Source organism: Rhinolophus ferrumequinum, chromosome 11 (assembly GCF_004115265.2).
Source record: "Rhinolophus ferrumequinum isolate MPI-CBG mRhiFer1 chromosome 11, mRhiFer1_v1.p, whole genome shotgun sequence".
NCBI lineage: Eukaryota > Metazoa > Chordata > Mammalia > Chiroptera > Rhinolophidae > Rhinolophus > Rhinolophus ferrumequinum.
Window position 1 is genome coordinate 36,148,703 of NC_046294.1, and position 18,706 is coordinate 36,167,408.

The 18,706-nt window shown below is 54.4% G+C and overlaps 1 protein-coding gene across 2 annotated transcripts in view; it reads right to left on the reverse strand.

Moving 5' to 3' along the window:
• Positions 1 to 18,706, reverse strand: part of OTOG (otogelin) — a 73,751-nt gene that overhangs the window by 19,462 nt on the left and 35,583 nt on the right. For both annotated transcript variants that reach the window (XM_033121562.1, XM_033121561.1), the window contains exons 26-36: positions 18,311 to 18,445; positions 17,875 to 18,021; positions 17,448 to 17,567; positions 15,530 to 15,646; positions 14,745 to 14,901; positions 11,347 to 11,373; positions 8,666 to 8,833; positions 5,820 to 6,098; positions 3,491 to 3,608; positions 2,659 to 2,738; positions 358 to 2,156 (exon numbers count right to left, since the gene is read on the reverse strand). In XM_033121562.1, the coding sequence (XP_032977453.1) occupies positions 358 to 2,156; positions 2,659 to 2,738; positions 3,491 to 3,608; positions 5,820 to 6,098; positions 8,666 to 8,833; positions 11,347 to 11,373; positions 14,745 to 14,901; positions 15,530 to 15,646; positions 17,448 to 17,567; positions 17,875 to 18,021; positions 18,311 to 18,445 (3,147 nt within the window). The remainder of the gene's footprint in view (positions 1 to 357; positions 2,157 to 2,658; positions 2,739 to 3,490; positions 3,609 to 5,819; positions 6,099 to 8,665; positions 8,834 to 11,346; positions 11,374 to 14,744; positions 14,902 to 15,529; positions 15,647 to 17,447; positions 17,568 to 17,874; positions 18,022 to 18,310; positions 18,446 to 18,706) is intronic.

The following is an 18,706-nucleotide window of genomic DNA, read 5'->3' on the forward strand; positions in this document are numbered from 1 at the left end:
ACATGAACACGTGTGCACACCCCGTCCCATGCAGGGACCCAGACACAAACATGTACACACTGGCATACGCATGTTGTCACACTCTTGTCACCACACCAAGCCATCCAATCAGCCTGTGGGGCCCCAGTGATATCAAGGGGCTAGAGGAACCTGGGGAATTTTTCAGGCTCCAGAGGCTTGGGGGAGGGGTAGGACAGTGACTCAACCCCATCTTGTGGCAACTGGTTAAACAGCTGCAACAGGCTGTGCCCCTTCCCGGGACTGGGAGAGTGTGGTGGTAGCCAAGCAGCGTGGCCCGGGGAGAGGGCAGCACGGAGGGTCCCCCTTCAGGGGCCAGAACCCTGGCAGGTCACTCACAACACACACGGCAGATACATTGGCTTCCGGGGTGGTGGTCAAGGCCGCAGCTGACGCCTGCGAGATGCTCTGGACTGCGGCTGAGCGCCCAGACGGCTGGGTGGTGGCCGCTCCCACAGGCTCTGTGGAGAGCCGAGGTCCTGCCGATGTTCCATGGGTCTCAGCCAGCTGAGGGAGCAGCACCAGTGAGCTCTCTCGGGACACAGTCCTGGCTGAGACAGGGCTCAGGGGATAGGAGGTGGGCACCGGTGGCACTGTGCCGGCCCAGGGCCTCTCGGCCTTAGTCACCAAGGTAGCAAGAGTATGGGTCACGGCGGGCATGAGCTCTGTGGGTCTCTCCTGGGCAGAGCCGGGTAGCAAGGGGGGCAAAGACACTTGCTTGGACAGGATGGCCATCTTCTCTGTCGTGCTCTTTTGTGGGGCAACAGATACTGTGGAGGCCACCCCCTCAGCCACGGCCACACCTCCAGAGGTTGGCGATGTGGCCCCCAGAAGCAGGCTGGGAGCTGTGCTGGTTGCCTGAGGGCCTGTGTGACTGGGAGGGTGTACCTGGGCCACAAGGGCTGGGGTAAGAGGCAGGGCTGCATGGAGTGTCTGAGCAGATGGAGTCGTGGCCATGGCAAGAGATGTGGCCTGTTGCTGGAGTGGAGGGGTCATGACAGAGCCCTTGGGGCCAGGTGTGGCCACTGGGGCTGAGGTGCCCACCTTGGCCAGAGGCAGACTGGTATCAGGAGGCAGACCAGAGAGGAGCTGGTGTGGCCGAGTTGACTCCAGAGACATAAAGAGTGTGGTCCCCAGCCCATGAGCAACTGTGGACAAGCTGGTGGCAGCTGGAGTCCCTGGGGGCCAAGCTGGAGGCCTGGTGGCTGTGGTGGTATGCCGGGTGGGGTGGGGCAGGGCAGTGGGTAGTGGGCCAGGAAGTGGGGATGGAGGCAGGCCCGTGGGCTCGCTGGGCCCAGGTTGGAACTTCTCTGTGGATGGCACCATCTCCACGCCCCTGGTCACCATGGGACTGACAGGAACCTGTTCTGCTGCTGTTCTAGCCTCAGCTCGGGGGCTGCTGGGGCTGGAAACGCCCTGGGTCGGTACAGGTTCGGGGATCCCTGTCCTGTTCGTGACCTTCGTTATGGCAGGTGTCATCAAAGCCTCATGGGATTCTGAGGAAGTGGGGAGCCTGGAGGTCACTGCAGGGGAAGCCTCCGGCCTGGAGGAGGGACTTGCAGGCAGCTCCAGGCTTGGGAAGGCTTGTAAGGGTGTTGTCTTAACAGGCAAGGAGGCAGTGCCTGGGACTGTCACTGCTTTGGTCATGAGTGGAAAGCGAGGGACAGGGGCTGATTGGGAGGAGACGGTGATGTTGGGGCTTCCTGCAAAGGTCACAGTTACCCTGGTCGTCTCCGTGGCACCCAAACCTGTGCCAGGTATAAGCACCTGCTGTGAAAGAGGGAGGGATGAGGACCCTGGGGCATGGGGGGTAGTCAGGGGGCTGGCAGCCACCCCCTTGCTGGCTGGGGTCTCTGTGGGGTGCGCAGGAAGGTTGGATGCAGTGACCCCCAACAGCTGCTGCAGAGTGGCTTGGGTGGGGCCGGGAGGCAGCGTTGGGCCCTCAGTGGTTGCCACGGATGGATGCAGGGCCGTGGTGAGTGGGGCAGCTGGGGTGAGTGCTGGCCTGTAGGAGGGAACCCTCGGAGTGTCCTGTGGAAACTGTAGCTCCTGGTCACTGGGGGTGGGCAGCGCTTGACTGGGAGGCAGGGTCTCATTGCCAAGGGCTTCTGTAGGAACCAAAACCGCTGGCTCCACACCTGGCAGATGAGAGAAGAGGCTCAGATGGCGGGGTAACTACTGCCCCAGGGCTCCTCACTGGACGGGGCCATGAGGCTTCCAGACTGGCGCCGTAGTTGAGGCGGGGAAAGCAACTTCCCACAGCCGGTCTGCTACCTAACCGAGCCACGGCCTCCATCACATGGATGACTCGGAGAAGTCAGTGGGTCAGAACCCTGCCCCATATCTCAAACCCTGAGCCCAGAGCCCAGAGACCTCAGGTCTAAGTCTGGCTGTACCACCTTCTTAGCACGTGACCCCAAGCCAATCCCTTCCTTACTCGGCCTCATTTTTTTTTTATCTGTAAAAAGGGGAAAATGGACTGGATGAGGTCTCCTCTTGCCCTATGGTGTTCCCCTCCTGGAGGTCCCTATGCTGACCTTGCTTGTTCAGGGACCTGGGGGCTCTGGGCATGACTGGTCCATGAGACCTTGGGGATTTACAGCAAATCCGAGGGAAGCATGAGAAATCCAGGCCACTCACAGTCCTCCAAGTAGACGCATCTCTGTGTGACTTCATCCAGGACCTTGGGGGTGGGGCATGCAGGCGTGCAGCCTTCAACCCTGCAGAAAAAGCAGGGAGCAGGTTAGTGGTCTGGAATACGGGGAGGGCCACCTCTTTTCACTTGGATTGAGCATAGGCCTCAGCCTTTTCATGACACCTGTCTGTGTGTTCTTATTATGTACACACTCACAGGAAGCTCCACGAGCTGTCACAAGTGTCCAGGAGCTCACACACCCAAACACGCATGCCGCAAACTCCTGCTCTCAGACCGAGAGGCAAACACACACAAATAAGGTCCAGCTGTACACACACCGTGCAGGCACTTGCACATACTCACGTGTCTCCACTTAGGCAGATCCTCACAATCTCCCTACACACCTGCAGGACTCAACAATATTCACACAGACATAATACATATACATATATGTCCACACGGACTGCTATGAACATCAGTGTATACACACTCATGCACACAGCTGCACCAACTCCCAAATACATTCAGCTCCTACACATACACCTATGCCCAGCTGTACAAGCCCAGGCATACCTGTACACACAAACACACACAGGGCTCAGCTATAGGTACATTGTGCACAAAACGATACTCACATATGTCCATATGGGGCATGTTTACCCTGGTACCCACCCCCCGTACACACAGCACACAAAACATGCATACCCAAGTATATGTGAATACATACACACCTCAGTACACATTCAGGCGTCTGCCTACAGACTACATACAAGCCGACTCCCACACACGTACACTCAAATATGCTAATGCTCACACCTTGACTCCATGCCATCTCACCTGGGCACATCCTGGCAGCTGGCTGCCTGTGGGTCCCGGCAGGTTTGGAAGCAGGGGCTGGCACAGGCATCATAACGCCACTCACAGATAGGGTAGGCAGTGCCCGATGACTTGGCATCTGGAAAGGCGACCCGCCCCAGAGTTCCAAGACTGAGTAAGCCTGGGCACCAGCCCCAGGCCAGGTGCCACAGCACAGAGGATATCTAGCTCAGCCCATGCCCACCCTGCCCCATGGAAGAGACCAATGGACTCATGCAGGAAAAGTGAAGACAACTATAATAAAAGCCAACCTCAGGAGACGCTGCATCTCTGAGAGTTGGTGTGGGTGCCTGGCGGACCCTTGCAACGGGGCTCAGGGAACTTGGTGTTCCCTGAGGGGCTGAGGACAGGGGTGCTCAGGATGGGGGTGTTAGGCAGTGGGCAGTTGGAGTTGGGCTTTGAGAGGTGGCTAAAGAGGACGCTCGGACTCCTGATTTCTCCATAGGCTGCCCGTCACCCTGCCCCTCTGGGACCTTGGCAGGCAGGCTCGTCCTGAACCCCAGGACACAGTCCCCTCCTCTTTGCCCTGCTGGCTGGGCCACTGCAGACCTCCATGGAGGCAAGAGGTTTTCCCTTGAGGGGTAGGGGAGACGTTAGGGGAATCCCTTCCCCTCTCAGCCCAAGGCCCTGCGGGGCCTCTGGCCCCAGACAGGGGAGAGAGCTGTTCTTCACAAGCCCTAGGCTTTCTGTTCCCCGACGGCCTCCCTGAAGCAGCCTCCTTGTCAGCCAGCCTCGGGATCTGGAGGGTACCGTTTTTCTGAGCAATACCCCTGTTGCCCCAAGTAACGCGGCTACTACTACTAACAGCCGCTAACTGTTAGATACCACCAAGCATGACATGTAACATCTCATAAGCATTTACTCATGAATCTTCACAGCAATCCTACGAAGTAGCATTATTATTATTCCCATTTTATGGATGGAAACACGGAGGCACAGACGATGCTAGGAACATTACACTCCCAGAGGATATTTCCTCAAAAAAGGCCCTGTGGCCAGTGCCTTGACAAATGAGGGGTCCTCGGGGAAAGTCTATAGCCTGCGGGGGGAGGGGGCCCTGAAACAGACAAGACCCCAGACTTCCTTGGCACAAGGGACCAGTCTCTGAAACCGTGGCCTGAGCAGGGAGGTGTGGGCAGGCTCCACAGCAGGCTGGAGGGAGCAGCCCCACCCCAGCAACCCCTTCCTGACTTCCTAATCCCCACACTACTGCTGACGGTAAACAAACCTGTTTTCCCAAGGTCCTTGAGACCAGAACCGAGAACTTATATTTGGGGAGAACCCTCTCTGAGTCAGGCCCAGAGCAAAGCCCGTGAAGGGAAATCAATTCTCACAAATATCCCCATTGTTCAGGCAATGAAACAGAGTCAGGGAAATAGGGGTTCTCCTCCAAGTGCCATGGACCGGGGTCAGGATTCAAACCCAAGGCTGTCTGGCTTCAAAGCCTGGGCTCATTCCATTCTGCCTTGGTGTCTTCCAGAAAGGGGCAGAGTCCTGCCGTCATAGCCAGTGATGAATCTGTTCATTCGTGGACTAGATAGATGAGTCCTGAATGTAAGAATGAGCTGGCCCAGGCCTGATTTGTGTGTGGGTGTCGGGCAGTGGTGTGGGTGGGGTGACCAATGAAAAGCATGGCTGGAGATATATTTACACCTGTGTGGATCCATTCATACAGCACGAGGTACCCTCACAGTCACACGCACGTGTAGGACAGAGAGGCCAGCCTGGTGCAGTAAAGACATTGTGACCACTTCCTCCAGGGTTTAGGCAGAGAACAAATAGTTTGGGTAGACATACCTAGCAGCGGGATGGCAAAGCCCTGGAACCCTTTCCAGCCTCAGCTGGAAAGGGTGTGGTGTTGGCCCATCACTGCCCAGGGTCCTGAGCCTCCAGGGGGAGAGGAGGAGGCTACTGGTTCACAGGGAAGGCATGTGCCCCCATCAGCAAGAAACCTGAGCCAGGAGGCTACGCAAGCAGTGGCCAGGATCACTTTTCCCCTCATTTCCACAAAGGCCACCCTATTTTTAGACTGTGTAATTGGCCTGTGGGAGTAAGCAAGACCCAGGAGGCTGGCTGGGCCGCGAGCCATACTGCCCATAGCTCCCTCAGCCACCAAACATGGAGGCCAGGCCACCGCCCATCTCAGGGGTGGCACCTACGTGCCTCCCTATGTCAGGAGAGTAATGGCTCTGTTTCTTGGGGGCAATTGGAAGTGTGAATGGGGAGAGGGCAGGAAGGTCAGTTGAGTGAGGGGCTGAGGGGCCAGGGGTGACGGCAGGTAGACCCCTACCCAGAAGATGGAAGAGCGTGCCCCGACGGAACGGCTCTGTGTGTTCATATGGGCGCAGGGCTAGCATGGGGCCCGACACACAAAGGAAGGACCCAGGCTCCGACAGGGACTCCAGGGCCACCAGGCCTGCCCGCCATGTCCCCTGGTGCAGCACGAAGGAGGCCTGGTGGTGGAAGGCATCGTTGCCCTGCCACTTGGCCAGCTCCAGAGACCCGTTGGCTGTGACGTGGAGGAAGAAGTTGGGTCTGTCCGCTGCCTCCAGGGATACGACATCTGGGTCTACAAAGAGCCACATGGTCAGTACAGAGAGGAGTGACACGGGACGGCAACACAGTTTGTGGATTAGCTGGGCCCTGCTCCTCCATGCCTGCCACATTCTCCTCAGTCCACCTGCTTCTGCCTGCAGGCTGCCCCTCTGTGCACACCTCTGCGGGACGGTTAGAGAAGCCGCCAAACGCCAAGCTTCGGGGAAGTGACTGAACTCCCTCCCTCCCTCCTTCCCTCACTTCCACAAACATTTTTGAAGACCCTCAGTGTGCCAGGTGGAATTCCAGACGCCAGGGACACAGCACTGAGCAGGACAGCCAGAAACAGCCCCCCTCCCCCCGGTGGAGTTATGGTCTGTTGTATTGGACAAGCCAGGGTTTGGTGATTTGCCAGATTTCGTGACCCCAGCTTGATCCTGCTCCTCAAAGAATCCCACAGGGTCAGAGCTGGTGGGCCTACGGAACATTGAGTCCAACCTACAGATGGGAAAACTGTCTCAGGGAGGGGAAGGGGTTTGCCCAGAGCCCCAGAGCCTGCCTCTCCTGTCCTTTCTCCTATACCCACAGGAGCGCACTTCTAGAGTTGGGTTCACTGCTGGGTGGATATTCCCCCCTCCCCACCCAGGACATTTTCTGCTCTCCGTTTCTTCCCATCACAATCTTTCCCATCCTTCAGGAGACACCTCCTCCATGCAGCCACCCCAGATCTCACCTGAAAGGCACTTTCTGTTGTGCTGTCCAGTACTCTGGACACAGTACAGAAGAAGGAGCCCAGGATGGAGTGGGGGCGGGCACCTGGGTCCTCAGCCTGACCCCAGTCACCCATGAAACCCAGCCTGACTAAGATGGAGGCTGGACTCTGGGGATCCTATCCACAGTGAGGCTCTCCAAGGCCAGGCTACTCTGCAGTTCTGCTAAACATGCCCATAAAACCGCTGGAAAACGAACCCTTCCTCTGGACTAGACCTTACTGGACTAAAATACTGAATGGCCGACAGACAATCCCCATCGAGCAGATGCCCTGTTGCATCTGGGAGGTTGTAACACACCCTTCTTCAGACAGGACCACACAGATCCAGGGATCAGCAGTGTCTAGGGAGGAGGTGTTGTTCTGTGGGATGGTGGGGTGCTTCTGGCCCTCCAGTGGCCCAGAGCCTGGCTCGTCACTCCCAGGTCTCCGTGGGCAGTAACATGATTCCTCCTGGCACTTCCTACTGTACCCCTGGCTCAGACCATGAACGTCACCCATCGTGGCTGTGCCTGGGGCTGGGCAGGAGCTCGCGTGTCCCTCCCCTCCTTCAAACCCCTCCAAGCTCCCTACCAATACTCCATGTAAAGACCCAGCGCCTGAGCTGGGCTCACAAGTGCCTTCCTGACTCCCTCCCGTCCCTCAAGGGAACATTCCTTATTCTCAGAAGCCCCTCCTGACTCCCCAAGACTGAGTCACGGGCTCCTCCCAAGTGTTACCACAGACGTGCTGACTGCCTTTCGTCACGCCTGTCTCCCGGATGGGACTGTGGACTTCCGGTGGGAGGGATGGTGTCTCTTACTGCCCTGATTCCCCAGGGCCCCGCTCTGTGCCTGGCGTGGGAAGGGGGCTTAATGGAAGGGAGGGAGGCAAGGAGGAGGCAGAAAGAGACAGGGCGGGGGGAGGAGGAAGGAAGGGAGGTACAGCCTCAAAATTAGATCAATGGCAGACTCTGAGCATCTGAGAACTTAAATTCTTAGATCGGGACGAATTCTCTGAGCAGTGTTTTGGCTCAGTGTTCCAGGGGATGCTGAGACTGGCTGCATGGACCATCCCTGTCGTTAGGGAGATTCTGACTGGATGGGCCTGGCAGGATCTGGGGGTAGAAACCCCGATGACAGTGACCACAGAACGTGGGACACACCCAAATGGCCACAGAAGAGGAGGCTTCCTGGCACGGGGGAACGGAGGCCCAGCACAAACACCACCCGGGGGTCACTGCCCGCTGGGCAGGGGTCTGCCACCCCAAGTACTACTGAACTCTGAAAAGAGGACGAGGCCCATGAAAGTGAAGCCCCTCAGGTGTCCTGGCGGTCTGAGGCCCAGGAGGTCCTGGTGGGTCGAGGTGGGCTCCCGTCTGTGTAACCACCAGCTGAGAACTCAGGTTCATCACCTGAGCACATCAAGAGCCCACAGCTCTAGTTACAGGAGGGGGCTATGCTGGAGTCATCAGCCAGCTCCCCCGGCATTTAAAGTCTAGACCGTCTTAAAAATGGAGGCCAGAGGAGGAGGAAGAAGAGAAGGAGGAGGGAGAGGGAGAGAGAGAGGGAGAGGGAGAGGAAGTAGCAGTTGTCATCCTGCTTTTCTGGAACACAACTATTGTGTAAAGTTAGGTACAATGGTCTATCTGGACCTTGGCCTCCCTGGTTTTTTCCAAAGAAGATGGGACACGTGTCTCTCGACAAAGACTAAGAGGCTGACCCCTAAACCCTGTCTCAACTGGGAAAGGGGCACCTCTTGGAGCCCCCATTTCTCCAGCCACTGCACCCTCCTTTCTCTGACAACCGCCTCCCTCCACCAAGGGCAGGAGTGGGGCCAGGGGTGGGCCTTACCGTGGGCCTTGGCCTTGTACAGCGCAGCGGTCAGCAGGAAGTTCACAATGTCCCCTGGCACCACATCTTCTGCACGCACTAGGGCTATGGCACCGCTCGCCGCCTGCATGGACACCAGGGTGCCGCCGGCTGCCTGGCTGGCCAGCTGGTAGGGGCCCTTACCTAGTACTGCAGAGAAAGGGCCCAGTCAGAAGGCCTGCCTCCTTGGGCCTTTGCCCACCTCCCACCCCTACCTGCCCGCCCCTGCCAGAGGCAGGGCAGAGGGAGGGTGCCAAGGAGGTACTCTTGGTGACCTGCTCACCCCATGCTCCAGGGACCTGGATTTCCATGAGAAGGAAGGACAAGAACCCCAGGCTTCCAGCCCCTAAAGGGGACTGACTCTCTGAATCGTTTCACAGGAAGCCTGGGAACAAGGCTACCCCTGGGGGCATCTGGGTCCCCAAACGTCTGTGGGCCTGTCCCTCTGCCTGAGGCGCTGCCATCCCAGCCACTGCTCTGTTCAGAGTCGCCACCAGGAGGAGATAGCAGACCTGGTCTCTGCCCACCCAAGGCCTGAGGGACCAAGACCAGGAAGGCTTGGGTTCAACACCAGTGTTTCCTTATTCCAAACACGCATCACCTTTGTGTCTCTTGGGTTCCTGCGGTTGTCAGTGCAGGTTGGTTTCCTAGACAATTGTCACAGCCTGTAACTGACCTCCCCGCCTCTGGTGTGCCCCCTACCTCTAGCATCTCCTCCCCACAGGTGCCTGTGTCACCTTCTTAGCCACACCCCCCACTGGGACTCATCAATGGCTCCCCACTGCCGCCAGGATAGAATCCAAGAGCCCAAGTTGAATTCAGAGGCCCTTCTCACCCCAACCCCCGCCTCCTTCCCCACCCCCAGCCCCTTGTCCCTGCCGCACTGATCTTCCCTCGCTCTTCCTTGAAGGAGCCGTGCTGTGTCCTGTCGTGTCTCCACTCATGCTGTCCCTCCCACTCAGTCTTCCATTTTGTGCCTGGCAAACGCCTACTCCATCTCTGGGACCTAGCTCAAATGTCACCTCCTTGGTGAAGCTCTCCTTGCACCCTCTCCTGCCACACACACGCGTCATCCATCCTCTGCACTCCACCAGCCCTTGGAGCACGGCACACACAGGTCACAGCCCTTACGATGGGTCTCAATAAGGGGTTCATGTGAGTCTCCCCTACTAGACAGGAGACGGGCAGCCCCGTGCTGGCAAATAGTTAACAATCGGCTTTCAAGAATCAACCCAGCACACACACAAAACCACCTTGTAGTGTCTGCTGACTTCCAGGTGTAAATACTCCCACCAGTGGTCAATTTCAAACTACCAACTGAATGTGGAGTTAGGAATGAACAGCTGGCTCTAGAGAGCCAGCGTGGGATGGTGCGAGCACACCACTGTGACAGCTCTTGGTGACCACTGACTCTCCAGCACCTGGCAAGGGCCTGGACCAGAGAAAATGTTGGTAGAAGAGCAGAGCAAAGAATGGATGGGTGGGTGGGTGGAGGACGCTAGAAGCAGCTTGTCCTTTGCCAGTTACTGCCACACGAAATGCCACAGAAGGGAGAAAATTCTGCTCAGAGCTGTTCTGCTAAAATGTCTTGCCTGGTGTCAGACAGACCCTGCCTGTCCTAGGGACCAAAATTCTCCAATTACAGATTTATTCCCGTAGGCGTTAAAGGTTTTTGGCCTTCAGGAGCCCCCGAGGGCTGACATAGCTGTGAATTATACTCTACTCTGGTCCAGGCCTCACCTCTCAGAGCCCCTAACTGGTATCCTCGTCTCTAGTCAGTTCCCCATCATTTCACCCGCTATACTCTTTCCAGGGGGATGTTTCTCAAACCCAAATCTGATAATGCAGGTAACTAGATGAGAGGAAACGCCTTAGGCTCATACCCACGTAGGCCTGCTCCTGGCAGGGTGGTATCTGGAATGGGGGTGGGGAAGGCTCGGAAGTCACAGGGGAACGACACCAAGGACACGATGAGCATCTAAGTCTGCCAGGGTCTGACCTTGGCCCGACTGGACAGAGATCAGTGCTGAAAACCACTCCTGGGCAGCCCTTCCCCTGCTGCCCAGCAACCCCAGTGATTAAATTGACCAACTAGCTCTAACACTGGCCATTAAACTCCCTGGGGTCTTTCACCACAACCTGAGTGTTCACCTTAGTTAATGCAGAGGTGGGAGTCTAACCTGATACCTTGTAGCCGCAACTAAATTTGATGATGAATCTGACAGGCTGAGCCAGACTGTAGGTTTTGCCCCAGCCATCCTCAGGAGGAGCAGTTTGCAGCTGCTTTTGACAACTCAAAACTTCAGGAAACCCAAGACGACATCCCGTGGGCCCAATGAGCTGGACTATAAAGGCCGTGGGATGGCACGTTGGTGCAAAGGGGTTTTTCTTCCCGGTGAAGCTGCCCTGGGTGAGTACACTCCCTGGGCATGTGGCCTGGCCTGGGCTCCAGACAGGCTGCAGGTGCTCCTTGCGACAGTTCCGGGGCATCCCTGGATCCTGCACTGTCAGGGCACTCTCTATATGATGGGGTCCCCCCTGCCCCATGTCATGGCTATTCCAGGGCTGGCAAGGGCCTGAGGATGGCTGACGCTGCTGTGGTACCAGGATAGGCCTAGCAGGGCCCCAGCCCCCAAGGTGCCACTTGGGGAGGATGGACTTACCCTTGTTAAAGAAGTCACAGTCGTACGCTGAAAGAGAGAGAACAGAGACTTCTTGAGAGGTCTGGACAGAGCCAAGGCCCCTAACATCCCAAGGGGCAGACCTGGCCTGCCTCCCCAACTCCAAGATTCAGGCATGGTCATTGGTTTCAGATGTCATAAGGCATAGGAAATACAACGGCTCCTCTCTGTGCCCCGAGCACAAGCTCAAAGCTTGGCCCAGAGTAGGCACTCACCACGTATCAAATGAATGAATGAATGAATGAATGAATGAATGAATGAATGAATGAATGAATGTTGGGCAGAAGGATGTGTTTTGTGTGTCCCTGAAGAATAAGATTAGAATCAAGGGATGGAAGTTCCAATCAGAAATGTTGTGGAAGGTCCCGGAGGAATGCAAGCACAAGATAGAAGTCAGTTTTCCAAGAGCCTTGGTGGGAAGGGACCAGGAGCCTCCAGGATCTAAAGCTTTTTCAGGCCCCTGGGTGCAGTTCCCATCAGGCTGTATGACAAGCTCCTGCAAATGTGTGCTCAGCACGCCCTCTTGTGGCCAACTCTAGCAACACAGTCTGTTCCCCTAGTGCCTCCGCCAAGGAGTCCTCACCTCAGTCTGTTGGGGTAAACTGGGGACCTTGCAGGGGCCATCAAAATCCAGGAGCAAGGCCATGGGAAGCCAGTTGGGTAGACCTGGGGTAAAGGCTGAGGAGGGGCCTCTCCATTCATAGGCATGGTCTGAAGACAGCCACTAACTCCACCCCACACCCAAAATTCCACGATCAACACTATTGCTTTGCATTTGACGTTGCCCTCTGGAAAGAACATTAGGGGTCAGAAGATGGACCCACTGTGTGACCATGGGCAAGTACCTGCTTCTTCTCACCTGTAGATTCAGAAGACTGAACTAGAAAATTAGAAGATCTCTGAGTCTCTGGTTTCAAGTGTGTACCAGGTCAATGGGAGGTAGCCCAGAAGAGTCGCTAAGAGCCAGCTTTCTAGAGTCACACCTAGGTTAATCCCATCTCTCTCATTCATCAGCTGTGCATACTGAGACAAGTTATTCAACCTCTCTGAAATTTAGTGCCCTCCTCTATAAGATGGGACTACCACGAGTACCTGCCCCACAGACTGGCAAGGCCTGGACTAGGGTAAGGAAAGTGCCCACCTCAGGTGCAAAATTTAAGGGGGCATCAAAAATCTCAGTAATCAAGATTTGTAATATTTTAATTCGATATTTTTAAATTTCAAAGTTAATGCAAAATATCATGATGAATGAAATATTAAAACGTAAAGACAGGATCGGTGACAGCGCCTTGCCGAGCCATATTGGAAACTGAAGCAAAAGGAAAAAGCAATAATATTGATTCTGTCATACTTAAAACATTGATATTTTGTTCATCAAAGCTATTTTTGTATTAGTTGTGATTTTTGAAAGATACTGCCTTAAAATATGATTTATGTTGATTACGGAGGTTTTTCGTGCCCCGTTAAAATCTTGTGCCATGGTGAATGTCTCAGTTGCCTCATCCTAATCCTGACCCTGAATATTAAATAAGTTAACGCACAGAAGGCACAGGGCATGGCACACAGTAGATCCTCACTAAATGTGTGTTCCCTTCTCCTTTCTGAAGGATTTTTGTCAGAGAAGCAGAGGGAAAAGCAGACTGCAGGAGGGCATCTGTGGTAGAAGGGTCTCAGGGGAAAATGGACAGAAAAGGGGAGGAAAAGGCAAATTCTGCTCCATCTTCTTCCTGAGGTCATCCTGTCTGGATCCCCCAAGGCTCAGGACATGCCAGCACCCATGTCCCCACAAAAAATGGCAGCACCTTAGCGATAGCACAGAGCACTGTGTCAAGTGCTGTATATGTGTTGCCTCATTTAAATCTCACAGCACCCTGCAAGTTAGGTGTAGTTCTCTTAACCCTCAATTACTACTCAGATGTAAGCACCGTGCCCCAGGTTACCCTACTTGGGGGAGCCAGGGTCTGAACCCAGACAGTCTGGCCCCAGAGCCTGTGTTAATACCCACTGCACACCAAAGGGGGGCAGACTAGCACCAGGAAGATCACTGATGTGCAGGGAAAAAATAATAATCGATTAATTAATCATTTAAATTTCTATGTTTTATTTCATCTTTTAAATATTTACTTTTGTATCTATTTTGTGGTATACATTTACAGTACTAATAGTATATATATGTACATGTATTTATGCATGTGTATGTATGTATGAGGTGTGACAATTAAGCTCGCGAACTTGGTGCAAGGATGTTGCTAACCTTTTTTGATATCAGAGGGATGATTCATTATGAATTTGTACCCACCGGACAGTCAACCAAATTTACTATTTGGAAGTGCTGAAAAGGCTGCGTGAAAAAGTTAGATGACCTGAAATTTCCATCAACAATTCATGGCTCTGGCATCACGATAATGCACCAGCTCACATGGCACTGTCTGTGAGGGAGTTTTTAGCCAGTAAACAAATAACTGTATTGGAACACCCTCCCTACTCACCTGATCTGGCCCCCAATGACTTCTTTCTTTATCCGAAGATAAAGGAAATATTAAAAGGCAGACATTTTGATGACATTCAGGACATCAGGAGTAATACGACAACAACTCTGATGGCCATTCCAGAAAAAGAGTTCCAAAATTGCTTTGAAGGGTGGACTAAGCGCTGGCGTCAGTGCATAGCTTCCCAAGGGGAGTACTTCGTAGGTGACTATAGTGATATTCAGCAGTGAGGTATGTAACACTTTTTCTAGGATGAGTTCAGTCGGCAAACTTAATTGTGAGACCTCGTATGTGTGCTCAAATTTTTACTTGATAAGAGTGTGCAACCAAAAGCCTTTGCAGACACCATTGCTCTAAGTACACTGACATCTTGCGCTGCCTCTGACAGCCTGTCTCAGCTGACAAAGGCCTTTGACATTCACTATCCTGTTTACTCCTCACAATAAACCTGGTGGGGCAGGTCTATTCCTATTTTTCAGTTAAGAAAACTGAGCCCCAGAGAGGCTGGGTGACTTATTTGAGGCCACACAGCTCACAAATGGCAGCTCTGGGTCTGGAACCCAGGACTCCTGACTCCCCTAGCAAAGTAGTTGTGGGCACAGGTTTGCAGTCAGACTCTCTGGGCATGAGCCCTGGCTCTACCACTCACCTGTGTGACCTTGAGTACGTTACTTAATCTCTCTCTCTAACTTGTTTCTCCAACTGTGAAACGGAAATAAACAGTCCTACTTCACAGGGTAATTGTAAGAATTCAATGAATGATACACACAAAGCAGTTGATGGCTGGCACATAGTAAATAAACACAAGCTAGCCAGAGTGATGGTACCCCACAGGCCTACCCACAGAGGTGGCTCCTCTCTGCCCCTTGGATGATTTGTTCAGACACTTACGGCAGAGGCGTGGCGTCCTCCAGTCAATGGCCACCCCATGCTGGCAGCACTGGTGGGCATAGGCGGACACACTGGCACAAAAACACTCACAGTCACCACCTCGGCTGCACCCACATGTATCTGTCAGGCAGTTTGAGTAAAACCAAGTGACATCGACCTAGAAGAGGTCAGAAGTCAGAGGTCAGAGGACAGATCCTGAAGGTCCGCCTCGAGGCTTACTGGTTGATGCCACTCAGCCTCAGGGAACACCAGAAACATGAAGGGACCACAGGATGGGGGGAGCTGCCCGCGTGGGGTCGGGACCTAGGCTATTGGGTCCAGGAACTGAAGGTGTGGCTGAGATACAGACATGGATTATGAATTGCCAGGCAAAGCCAGAGATAGCCAAGGCAGTCTGACAGCAGCTTTTGAGTCCCTGGAGGGTGCCCTCTATCTTCTGTCTCCACTGAGGGCAGAACAGGCAGCTGGCCGATGCCACGGCATGAGGGGTTTGGGGTCACTAATTCAGAAGAAATTCCGGACCAGGAGGCAAAGCCAGATTGAGACAGCCTTGAAAATGTACAGAAGCTGTACCGTTATTTGGCTGGCTGGCTGTCCTGGCCCGTCTGGGGAAACAGGAAAGACTCATTGGTGCATGCCGGAGGCAGAGAAATGGCAGAGATAGGTCTCCCTTCTAGACCTGAGGTGCCTCTCCCAGGTAGGATGGGGAAGGGGGTCTGAGAGAAGAAGGGATCCTGGGGAGTGGGGAGGGGGCTCAGGAGTGGCTGAGGCTGGGGTCCACTCACCACAGGGTGGCAGGTCTCAAACACCTCGCTGAGCAGGATGCTGCATTCCTTTTTGGCAAATGGTTCCCGGAGAGGATTCAGGACACATGTGTCCTGGGGATCAAGGCTGTCTGGGCACTGAGGGGCAAAAGCAGGGCTGTCAACCTCCCTACCCGCCAAACGCCTGATGCCTGATGTGGTGGACAGACTCAGAGTGGCCCCAGATCCCCTCCGCCTGGTGCTCACGTCCTTGTATAATCCCTCAATGTGAGGGATGTGGGGACCAACACTTGCTTTAAACCTACAGAAGACGGCAAAGGTGATGGATGGACATGGTTGTGTGCATGTGATTGCATGATTATGCTACAGAATTCGTACAGCCCATCTTGCTGGAATCCTCCCTTGCTGGCTGTGAGGAAGCAAGCAGACATGTTGGGGAAACTCACATGTCAGGAACAGGTGGTCTCTAGGAGCTGAGGGTCATCTCTAGCTGACAGCCAGCAAAAAACCCCCACAGCTTTCAGCTCTACTGATGCAAGAAACTGAATGCTGCCACATACCAGCCAGTGAGGAAGCAGATCCCTCCCCAGCTGATGCTTCAGATAAAAGCTCAGCCTTGGCTGACAGCTTGACAGCCTCCTGTGATACCCTAAGCAGAGGACAGACCCATACCGTGACTCCGGACCCACAGCAAATGAGAGATAATACGTGTGGTTGAGTGCTGCTAAGTCTGTGGTAATATTGTCACCCAGCTACAGATAAATTAATGTGGATCTCCCGGATGTCGGCTGAACCTCCTCCCTCAGGCCCACATTTTCCCGAGTCCCCCAGGGTATGCCCAAGGAGATCAGCGAGACAGAAACAATAGTGGGGTGGGGGGTGAAAGGAGGGCAGGGAGAAAGTTGTCACCCACTCAGCTTCCCTAGAATGGGGGTAGGTTAGAACGCATTTTTCTGAGGCTGTGAGAACAGTTTTATCCCACCTTAGAGTTAAGTTGAGCTCCAGGCCATGACTAACAGCTCCCCTGACGCCAGGCTACATGGGCTTATCTCCATCGACTCCCCAACAGAGAATCAGGGACCTCAGATACTCAGTCCAGGAAAGCCAAACATGTAACACTCCTGTCACCACTCTCCACTGCTGTCCCCATGGCAGATATAACTCATCAACCACAGCTCTCCTTCCAGCTGAGCCTGACACAAGTCGTAGAGATTTCTCAACACTGCTTCCTAGGCAGCCTCTTCTGACTGATCAGAGTTGTCACATAAGGTGAACGCTTATTCACCATCCCTCTCCTGGCACAGTGGCTTCACTTCACAGAGAACCAGAGCAGATGGGACTTACTCAAGGTCACCCGACAAATCACTGGATTATCCAAGATAAGAATCCAGGTCTTCTGCTCCCAGTGCAGTGCTCACAGCTTGGCAGCCTCAGTCAGACATCTCCCAAACTTTTGGGACCCCTCCCTCCTTTCTGCCTCTGCTAATGGTGTCCTCCCTCTCAGAGGTCTTCACTCCGATACCTTCATCCTTCCCCACATGGCCTATCTTCTAAGTATCACAGTAGCCCCACTTCCTTCAGGAACAGGAAGCCTTCTCTGATGGCTCAACCCACACGGGACTCCCTGGGTCTCTCCTCTGTGCCACACCTAGCGCCAGGCACTGCGGGCACAGGAATGGGTGAGATGCTCATGCTTCGACGAGCCTCACCTTCCGGTTAGGAGGTCATCTCTCCTAGAACAGAGACTTTGTCTCCTTCCCAGTTCCTACCCTCCCCGTAAAGCCTAGTCTCGGGCACACGTGCAGCCTGATTTGTGAGACCGGATGGTGCGTGTCCTTGAGCCACAGGACAGTCTGGGCTGGGGCTGCTGGCTCACACCAATGTCCCTCTTCCCGGGTGTGCTCAGTTCTGGCCAGGGCCCGTCTGAGTGAAGCTTTACCTCGACTGCAGCCCAACTGCTGCCGAACTCCTGGGGGTTAGTTAGCTCCAAGTTCTCCGGGGTCCTCATCTCATTGATGGTTTTTAAGTCAAAGTTCCCACAGAGTCCTGCCAAGTGGCCCTGAAAGAAGAGAGGACACCATGGTCAGTTGCAGGCTCACGCGGCGTGAGCCATTGGCAGAGGTGTCGCCCTGAGCCCATATGTCTGCCATGAACCCAGAAGCAACTCCTGGGGTCCCAGCATGAAGAGCAATAGGAGAAGGGTCGGAGGGGAAGGGGCACAAAGCAGGGTGGGGGAGGATAGGACAGAAGGCATGATGCTCCTAGCTCTTCCGTGACGGGACAGCTCACCCAAGGACACCCAATGGCTTGGCTCAGCCCCAGGCGGGAGAAGAGGGTCCCTTGAGGGTCGCTGTTCATGTGACTACCTGCCACTGTGGCCCAGCCTGGATGTGCACTGTGGTCCTCTGGTCCCATAAGAGGGTGATGAGCTCCCGTGGGAAATGCACCAGTGTGAAAAACCCTGCTCGCCAGGTGTGGACCCCCTGCTTCTCATCCAGGAAGCTCTCAGGACTCTAAGGGGACAGAGATGGTCATTCGTGAGGCCCACAAAGAGTCGGGTTGGCTGGGCCTGGCTGCAAGCCACTGCCAAGCCCCAGGACCTCACCAACTCCTCTGCCTCCCTCACATCCTGACATCGACCTCTGTCCTCCTGACCCTGGCCAAGGAATTCAATCTGGGCTGCTGACTCAATGGCTCCAAGAGAAACTGCTATGGTAAGGAAGCCAGTCCTTAGCCCCCTTCTCCCCCTAGCCCGTTAACCTGCAAATTGTCTACACAACCTTCACCTCTGCTGGGCCTTACGGGATTTCCTGAGTCGTCATCAAAGATGATGAGTGAGTTCCCAACATTGATGGAAATAAATTTCCTGCAGATGATGCCAGAGCTGTAGCAGTTTACATTTTCTACAATCACGGAGAAGCTGAAATCAGATGTGCTCTGAGGAGAAAACAAGTTACTTTAGTAAAACCAGGGAGAGAAGAGATCCCGCTGAGAGGCACAGAGGTACAGGAACAGAGACTCGGAAGTGGTTTTCAATCCACTTCTACTTATTAGCTGTGTGACTTTGGGCAACTCACTTCAGTTCTCAGAAGCTCAGTTTCCTTTGGGGGCACCGAGTGCAGTGTTTAGCAGGCAGTGACTCTCCAAAACGTATGTGATGAATGAATGCATATAGAATAGGGATGACAGGGGCATGGG